The 10,000-nt window shown below is 40.4% G+C and overlaps 1 protein-coding gene across 5 annotated transcripts in view; it reads right to left on the bottom strand.

Moving 5' to 3' along the window:
* Positions 1-1,937: 1,937 nt before the first annotated feature.
* LOC138000526 (organic cation transporter protein-like) overlaps positions 1,938-10,000 on the bottom strand; it is a 21,521-nt gene continuing 13,458 nt past the window's right edge. For all 5 annotated transcript variants that reach the window (XM_068847030.1, XM_068847007.1, XM_068847039.1 and 2 more), the window contains exons 5-10: positions 9,942-10,000; positions 8,596-8,730; positions 7,872-7,969; positions 5,686-5,797; positions 3,633-3,705; positions 1,938-2,223 (exon numbers count right to left, since the gene is read on the bottom strand). The exon at positions 9,942-10,000 is cut by the window's right edge and continues 151 nt beyond it. In XM_068847030.1, coding sequence (XP_068703131.1) covers positions 2,053-2,223; positions 3,633-3,705; positions 5,686-5,797; positions 7,872-7,969; positions 8,596-8,730; positions 9,942-10,000 — 648 coding nt within the window. In that variant the 3' untranslated portion in view covers positions 1,938-2,052. The remainder of the gene's footprint in view (positions 2,224-3,632; positions 3,706-5,685; positions 5,798-7,871; positions 7,970-8,595; positions 8,731-9,941) is intronic.

The following is a 10,000-nucleotide window of genomic DNA, read 5'->3' on the forward strand; positions in this document are numbered from 1 at the left end:
ATTGAAATCTCGTTAAGAAAAAAAGCTTAAATCCAGTATGCCAGTCTGGGTTAAAATCGCCAAAACTCTCTCTATCATCGATTCAAAACTCAACAAAAGCTACAAGTAGTAAATAGTTCTCAGAAACTACAAAAGTTCGTCATGATTCTACACTCGAGCTGAACCAAAAAGAAATATGAAAAACGAAACCAAAAAAACCTAGTGATCGCCTCTGGAGAGAACAGACAAACAGCCGGAACGGTTCTGTGCCTGCCTCTTACGGCCCTGAAAAAGGAGCCGTACGTTGTTCAATGGTACTTGACCGTAGCCCTTGCCCGAGAAACTAATAAACTAATCTTAGCCAAAAGGCCGAGAAGCGATGCGGGTACGGGATATTTAGGTTAAAAAAAAAAAAAATGTAGGGATACGGGATTTTTGGCTGGGGTGGGGGGGGGGGGGGGCGGGGTAGAATAAGGAGATACGGGATAAACTTGACAGTGTTTTTTTTCCACAACTGTCAAATGAGCTGCGCTTTGTTTTTTATAGGAGATTCAAGTCGTGCTTGTGTAATACGTAGCTCTAATAGTACTCTAATTGTTTTGGTATCTATAGTACTAAACTCAGAAAGATTGAAGAAAATAAAAGGAAATCGAGAAACATCTGGCTTCAAGGCTGCGTGTACTCTGAGCTTCTGACAGCTTTCCAAGAGCCCTGTCCGACGAGGTTAGAAACTTGATTGGAGACTTCAAAATATGCTACTTGTTGTCAGGAATATACGACCAAAAATTATATTTTAACGCTCAAAAAATGCGAACCAAGCTAGGTACAGATTTTGTTAGCCTGCTTTATGAAACCAAATATTGACGCAAAAGTAAATAAACATTGATATATGTTTTTAAGAAGAGCAGAAGGAACTTTAAAAAAGTGTCGATCGAGAATAAAACAATTTTCCATCAGGGACAAAAACATCATAAATTTTGTGCCAAGAATATAACAAGTTACCATCAGCGAAAAACGTGTCGGGAGATTTTTGTTACGTTCGAATTTTCTATCGTACTTTTGGTCGTACAAGTAAAAATTGAAAGTGACATCGATTTTAGCGACCGCCTGTGATCAAGTTTAATACTGACAACTCACGAAACAAAAGGATGCATCTGTGACAAAATGACGGCAAGATACCCGGGTTTTTGTTAGTTTCCTTTTTCTTCTTCTTTTAAGTGTTATAGGCCTTATTCATAAATGGCGGTCAATTTATAATTCTTTTGTCGAAGTGCAAATTAGCCTACCAAGCCTCGATACCCTACAGTGAATTAAAAAGAATTCTTGCTCTAAAATGAGGCTTAGTAGGCTCATTTGCAAGCGGACAAAAGAATTATAAATGTGACCGCCATTTATGAATAAGGTCTATAAAGTTCGACAAGATACATGTGTGAATTTGACACAATTCAAAGATCACAATCGTTGATGCTGATTCAAGTGTCAGCTGAAATTAAGCCCCTCCGAATGGGGTTAGTTCGTGGATGGGGGACCGCTGCGAAGTCCCCTTGACGGCGATATCTAATTACTTTTTTTGAAAGTTTTATTTTGTTTGGCCGTTGAAAACAATTTTCTTTCTTTCTACGTCACAACGGCAGAACAAACTGGTTCCCGAGAAATATTGGAGTATTCGCTCCATGCAAAATACTTTCATGCATGAAGTTTTCGTTCTATGCAACAGAACACACAGAAGAACGAAGCAAGATCTCGATGATATCGGAAGTGCGTCACGGTGACTGAGTGATCTAACGCGCACTCAGATTACCGTAAATGTTGGGGAAAAGTATGGGTGTTCTAATCGCGGCAGGGCAGTTTGGAAATACTGAAGAATATAAAAGCAGATTCACCCGATCGGAGCTTAATTCAACATCCGTGGGGTATCCGCATTTGCGACTACCAACCAAAAAAAACAGACAATCAACTGGTTTTATGACTCGGTGCCCTTACGGGCCCGAGTAATAAAGTGTCGTATTGTATTGTATAAGATATATGCATTCTTTAGGTTTTGCGTGGTTGTCAGGTGGAAATGGGGGCTAATTAAGCAGTCTGTGTGTTATAAAGTTGAACCACTTCGTCTCCTTCTGGAACTCGTCTCACGGTTTCCAAAGTTGGTTGATTGTTCGTCTCAGGAAGGGTCATACACAGTATTCCAGCAATCAAAGCATTTGCTCCCATAATGGAAAATGGAACAAGGCGATGCGCGCGACCCTGTAGTAAGAGTGAATAAAGGGATTAGCAATGCTCCTTGTCGAAATTATAAAACACAGAGGCCAAGTTAATTAAAAGTTCGAAAAAGCATAATTGCATTCCTAAGTCCTGCAGTTCAGTTTTGTTGAACTCTACGTACTGCCTTTTAACTGTTAAAGTTTGCATTTTGTTGCTAATTGAGTTTCCTGCCTTAACGAGATTAGTCAAAGTTGGCTACAGTTGAAGTGACTTTTGCTTATTTTTTTTTGGCGGAGCCGAAGCGTAAATGTATAATTATAAGCATTAATTTATGACAGAAAGTGGTGCGCGCTATAATAGGGCAACTTGCAAAAGAGGTGGTGCGGTTAACTGATCCAACAGCCCCATCCGCGGAGCCGAGATGATTATCCACGTACCCTCCCATTCTAACCACAGTCCCAAAATAAGGAACCACTCAGCCACTGTGTGCGAGAAAATGAATCAGTCGCCCATGGCGGGTCTCAATGCGACGTTGGAAGTATGCGTCAAGTCGCAACATACAGTTGAATTGTGCAAGCCCCGTGCATTAATTGGAAACGGGACATTTGCCGTTTCAACATTATCAGCTCAAGATGAATTGTAGAAATAGGGTAATGAAATATACACAAAGAAATTGAAGGAGGAGTTATTGTAGGAGGCAGTGTGGCCCAGTGGTTAGGGCGCTTGCCTTGAGATTCGGAGAACCCGGGTTCAAGACCCGCTCTGCCCACTTGTTGAATTTGATCCTGGTAGTCCCTGGTTCAACTTCCCAGCTGCACTTGTAAATAGCCAACTGGTTTGCCTCCGGACAGTTGGGATTCTTAACAGTTGTAGTTGTTATGTTCTGTTGTTTCGTTGATTTATTGGCCCTGAAAAGCCCCTATGGGGAGCGGTCAATTCAGTATGTATTGTATTGTATTGAAGCTCGTGAGGACGGGCCATAGAAAGAATTAAAGTAAATAGTTGCACGGAACAGCTTTAAATGTGCCAGGTGGGAGGCAACCAGTCGACTGAAGAGTTGACTTGGAGGCCACCGAAGACAAATGGTTGCAGCAATTTTAATGACCGGATTGAGGAACGTTTCTCTTGGCAGTGCCGCTTGCTAGTCACGAGACAGGTTTTCGTCCTGAGTGGCGGTAGCACTCACGATAACTGATATATTGAGGTAAAGAGGTAGTGCCATGGCCCAGAGTTTATGTCACTGAAATTGAATGTAGTTGTCTCCTCTGGAAAGCAAGTAAGGTTATCACGATTACTTTCAACTCTTAAAATCCACGGATGCCAGCTAACGGATATCCCGTTCACTACCTACGCCACAGAAGGAAGAAACAATGAACTTACCACAATCAAATGTAGTTGTCTGGTATTAAACTATCTATGCCAATCTATGCCAATCACAAGTTCTTACTCACCGTGTAGACTATGAAGGGAGAACAAAGAGATCCGATGCGAGCTGCAGCTGTTGATGTTCCTACTGCGATGTTTCTGTCATTAAAAAATTCAAGTAAAATTAGCAGCAAGACCGGTATCTTTGCACAACTTCCAACCCGGCGCCAGCATGCAGCTAGCGGTGGAATTTATTGGTTTTTGTTTTTGAGCGTTCCTTGTTGCTGTTGTGTCACTCGACTGAGTATAGCCATTTCTCAGTAACTATCCTCTCCCCGAAAATACGTAAGGAAGATCGCTCCTCTTTCAGGGACGCCCAGGTCAGATCGCCCTCTCGTAAGTTGAAACGACACCCCCACCTCCGAAACCTTGCCTTCGGGAGTACCCTTTAAAACCAACCCTCTCCAAGTGCATGCAAGTTGTCACATGATCTGGATGCATGATTCTTCCGCCTCCGTATGATTCAATTCGTTAAGTTCTGCTTAAATAAACAGCGAAGTACCCATAGTAGAGGTCTCGAAATAGACTTAGAAGAATGATTGACATCTTTCCCTCAATAGAGTGGCATTTACAAAATTTACTCTGATAAATGCCTGCCAGACGCCTGATGATTTTACTCGTCAATTGGGCAATTTAAGGCTTTCAGAAAAAAATAAGTACTTTATAGATGTTGGTAATAGTTCCACCGTGCAAACATGTCTGTCCTCTCATCTGCGTACACTCAAAATTCAAGCTATGTGCACTCAAAGGTCCATTACCCAAGGGTAAGAATCTGGTATCAGGTTTGTACCCATTAGCGTCGGAAAAGTGTCTATTTTTATGCTAAGGTTTCCGGGAAAATAAGCAATAGACTGTTTTCAAACACATGATCAGACGGCCATGTGCACCAAACAGTAGCAAATTATGGCTCATGTTTTGCATCATAATGGAGTCAAATTCCCAAAGACCCTTTTTCTTTATTGAGGCTGTGCACCAACATGACATCAGGCGACGTGACGTCAGGTGAAAACCATCCAGAAACCAGATTGGCTAACTAATGTTGTAACCAATTCGAATCTCCCGGGGTTGAGATTATTTGTGTATTGTATTTGCTTAATAATGTAGCATTCACATTTAAATAATACGAAAATACCTGGAAGAAAACGTTTTATTCCCAAAGGGTTTGAATAGGGTACAACTTTGAGTTAGCCGATTGTGTATTTTCCCGCAAAACTCGGTTTAAAAAATATGAAATTTATGGCCCAGAGGAAATAAACGGTTTTATGCTGAGTGTGACATGCTTAGTTATTTTCCATGTTGCAGTTTGGGCATTCCTCTTATCCGAGAATTTCTCTAGATCTTTGACCATGTGCGCAAGCTAAGGTGGAGGGCTGCTTTCAGTGATTCAAGAGAGTCAAAATCGACTTTCCTCCCCCCTCCCTATTCTTAGTTTCTTATGGATGGCGTGTGTCCCCTCGCCTTTGCTGGGATCATGTCTTCTAGATTTGGGTATTTCCTAGGTTACAATGCTGATTTTCAATAAACGGCCTAGCCCATCAGGGCTTGGGCAAAATCTCCCAAACAGATGGAGTATTATTGTTGTCCCAGCAAAAGGAGCTCGCCCAAAGCAATGCCTTGCCAATAATAGTTATCAGTCTTTATGTATGGAGAATGAAGCACAAAAACACTTATCTGACGCTGATGGGAACAAGGCCAAGTTGGGTAAATCTTACTCTTGGATGATGGACTCTTGGTCCTCTTCAATCCTTTCCCTCCATATACTGACGCTTACAGATTTTACTATCATGTCTAGCGCCAGACGGCTTTACTTATCAATGTGGACCGTTTTACAGTGCAACGCACCTCACCCTAGCCACCCAATAAACTTTCACATTGGACAATTGCGTGTAAATATGTCAACTCAACAACCCATGCAACGGTGTTCAACTTACAACTGTGCGACCTTTGCAAGGAGGCGTGACTGTCAATTAAATTGACACATCCTGATTGGCGGATAATTTGTAAAAATCTTTGTTAGGTGGCCACAGTAAGGCGCGTCGCATTGTAGGAGCGGACGGCCGAGGGTTAAAGAAAAAATACCTTATAGATGTTGGAAATAGTTCCGCCGTGTAAAGATATATTCCGTCAAACGATATCGTAATGAAAAACTTCGCTAAAATCATGGACAGTATAATTTTGCCAGCTAGCGCCCCTAAGCAAACAAAAGAGACAAAGAAAACATCAAAACTCTCAGCCCACTGATCAGCTGGTGTTTTCTTTTTACAATTAATTAATAAAATTGCTTGATTGTTATTGCACGGAAACGATACTTGTAAAAACAGAGCTGTAACCAGGATAAGACATATTCAAGTGAAAAAACGTTCTCTGGTTAAAAAAGACAACCCATCGCGAACGATTGGGAATGACAAAATTATAACATATTTCGTCATTTCAAATGTTGATTAAAAAATAGAGTATTCAGAATTGGAAAATTTGAAAGGGAGAAGTGATCTGGACAATTTAAGCAACTGTCTGTTATAGACACCTCGAAAATTCAGGTGGCTCCGACAAGATTCGAACCTGCGACCTCTGCGATGCCACCTGAAGTACTCAAGAAAAAAAAAAAAAGTTGGAAAAATGTTCTTTACAGCTGCACGAAAGTTTTCTCATCACTGAACATAGTTCATTTAGCAATTCCTCCTTGAGAATAGATTGAGGAAATCTTGTTGAGTTTCTCATTGAGAAAAGATAAAATCAATTTGAATTTTCAAACTTAGCCCTACATAAAATGCATACCCAGGACAATTATTTAACAATTATTATACGATGGTGCGCTGGATATGAAGTTATAGATAACTCGTAGCGCCGAGTTGGCTATGATCATTTTATATCCAGCAAGCGCGAGTAGAATAATTTTTTTATTAAAAACGTCATGATGTTCCCGGGGGTTTATTGTCGACTAAAGCATCGATTTCTGCCTCGGTCAATTCCTGCCCAAAACGGCTTTTGTCGGCCACGTTTTCTCCGAACTGCAAAAATGTCTTGAGTTCGCTTTATTGCTGACGCGTTCCTTGACCATATTAGGTACAGCAGGTGTATGAACCGATACCCTGTGTCCAGCGCGCCAATGAAAATGCTGGAAATCTAATATCCGTAGTTCAGTTTTTTATAAAACTAATTATCACGCGCAAAGAGAAGGTACACGTTTTCAACATGATATTTAGAAATTGTTGTTCATTTTACTGCCTCGTTAATGGTTAAATTGTTAAGACAAAGGCACGGGATTGGAATGGAATTATTCTCGATCAGTGAAGTTGCCGGTTCGGTAAAGAGGTTTGATCACATTATCCCACATAGCTTGCAAAGCAGGCGCATTTAATATTTGGTACCAAGCGATGAACAATCCTTCCATTTACTCTACGGCACCATCTTGGACGAAGAATCTGAGAGAGCGCTGGGGCGAGCCAAAAAAATATGATTTTAGGGGAGAGGACAATGGGCTTGAAAAAATGGAGTCCGTTACCTATTCAAGCCCCTCCTCCACTAGTTCCAATTCTCTCCTAGATGCGCTTCCAATATGGCGGCCTTTCAACAAAAGTTCGTCGAAAAACGACTTTCACTGAGTGTTTATCAGAAAACGCCTGGTCTGCACCCTACATTCCACAGGAAACAAAGCGATTGTTCCACATTTCATGGACTGCAATGAAGCTGACCGTGAAATGAGCACTTTCTCGTTTTGTGGATAATCTTCAATCAAAGTTACAACTCATATCAATGGTTTTTCCTTCAGTTTTCTACAACGAATATGTCGAGACTTTACAAGGATTTTAACGTGCGTTAAGGGATCTCTGTAAATTTTGCTTGAAATTTACAAGGAAACTATAGAGATTTCACAGATATTTCAGCCAGCGAAGACGCGTAAAATGCGGTCAAACCTACAAACATTTTATAAGGTTTACAAAATGTCTGTGAATGCGCGCATTTACAGACATTGAAATTTACAAAGGGAATGAAGTTTACAGAGACCCGACCAACATTTGTGAAGTCTGTAAATGGTCCATGCATGGTTAAACAACAGCATGATAGTTTCTCGTGAAGAAATACGATTTTTTTCATATTTTACGGAAAATAAGAAGAAGGCTGTTCATCTCGGCTTTACCAATTCAAGATTCCGTAATTTTACAGTACGGACGTCGAACTCGGTTGGTAAGAGGTATTTATTATTATTATTACTTACTCATCATTGCAAATGCGATTACATTATCGTGAAACTGAATGTTACAGACCTTTACTTGAAGTGCCTTCGCCTTCAATAAGTGCTGAACCAAATGATGAAAGCGCGGCCAAGATCAAACAAGCAACGATACTTTTCTTCCGACCAAATCTTGGTAAGAATAAGAGAGAATATCAGATTAAATCAAAAGACATCAGAATCGGTTTAAAATGGATTTGATGATAAGATTCGAGGAGAAATCTGGATGATCCAGACTTTAATTCGGATTTCCAATATATAAAACAGGAAAAAAATAAAAAACAAGAAGAGGTTTCACCGTGGATTTTGCCCTTTGAAATCTGCGCATGGAGTGGATTTAAATTAACGGGCCCGTTTTCAAACTTTGAGTTAAGTTGGAAAACAGAAGATCTACAATAGATTTCAAAGTTTTTACTCGAACTCATCCTATTTACCGGTAACCTCGCCGGCTGAAAATCGGCCAAAATTTCACCTTAGCTGAAAAACTAGCCGGCCTTTTCAGTTAACCTATAATTGATCATTTTCAAGTTATTATTAGCTAAAATCGGTGAAGTTAAGTTTCTTCGACTATGTCAGCCATTATACCTAGAAACCTAAAATCTAGTTGATAACTGAGGATTCGATTGTCAGGCTCCATATATACATACATATGTATATTAGTTGCTCAGCAATCAGTTCAAAACTGCTAAAGACGTATATGAAAAGACATCAAAATAGTGGAATTATAATAATTGTTTGATATGAATGAGATTACCAACCTGTTAAATACCCAAACACCTACAGGTATAGCTGGAAGCTCAATCAAGCTTGTAAGGAAGAAGTTAAGATAGAAAGATCCGCCAATAGTGGGTGCACTTAAGAAAACACCGTAATAAACTAGAGCATTCACAAACCTGTAAACAGTAAAAAAAAAAACAATTAAAAATGACAAAACAAGAAGGTGCACTAATGCCCAGGCCCCGGTTGTTCAAACGATAGATAGCGCTATCCACCGGAAAGGAAAGGAAAGGAACTTTATTTAATTGGGGACACTATAAACTGAAATTAAAAAGTTAACGCAAATCAAATCAAATGTTGGAGTACCCGGAGAAAACTTTCGGTGCAGAGTAGAGAACCAACAAACTCAACTCACTGTGACGCCGAGTCTGGGAATCGAGCCCGGGCCACATTGGTGGGAGGAGAGTGCTCTCACCACTGCGCCATCGCTGCACCCCTAAGAAAACACCGTACTATCCAGTGGATACGTCATGCATATGGCGAAACCAACTGAGCTACAAAATAGATAGTGATTTATCCGGTGGACAGCGTTTTCCACCTTTTGAACAACTGGGACCAGAAATGGACATAATTAGATGTATGCTCAATTTTGATATCCTACGTCTAACAATACGGTAAGGGTAAAGGTTATCGTTATTTTTTTGGTGATCGTAAATACAGCTGTTTATCTTTTTTTGAGGACTGGAGTTTGCGGGACACTTTCTGACGTTCATTGTTTGCATTCCGAGACACGAGTGATGTTAAAATGGGGAGGGGAGCAAGGAGACACTTCGTGACAATTACTGAAATTGGCGTGCATGTAATTACTTGCCCTTCTGGACATATCATCTGTGAGATAGCCTAAAATGGATTAGGAAGAAATCGAAAGCCTTCATAGTATGAAGATCTCACTAGTACTTCAAATTTGGTTTTCCCTGCGTGTTTATTCGTTTAATTTTATATCCAGTCCAGTGCTTATTGCCTGCTGTCCGAAAGAATGCAGTTAAGAATCCCAAACCGTGCCTCTTCGATTTCTCTCCGTTGCTTGAAAAAAGAAACACTCTCAACGAAAACAACCAACCAAAACCACTCCATCTGCACGCGTCGATGTGTTTGCCGCATCCTCCTAATTTACGAAAGAAAGTACTTTCATTGTGTTCACGTAAACTTGTGAACTACGCAGCAGAAAATAAAATTACCTTAGTTTTCACCGAGTGTAAGGCTGTCAAAGATTTTTTACTTGCCTTTCTGCAAAATTCCCGAGGAAGGGGGTGAGGTTCTGAACCGAGATTCTGATGTCCTCATATATTTCAAAATCCTCCTGGTGAAGAATAAAATTTCTACTCACCAGATATACCAAGACATAAGCGTTTTCTTAACCATTCCGCGTGTTGCAAATAACTCCCG

The sequence above is a fragment of the Montipora foliosa genome, chromosome 1 (genome assembly GCF_036669935.1).
Source record: "Montipora foliosa isolate CH-2021 chromosome 1, ASM3666993v2, whole genome shotgun sequence".
Lineage (NCBI taxonomy): Eukaryota > Metazoa > Cnidaria > Anthozoa > Scleractinia > Acroporidae > Montipora > Montipora foliosa.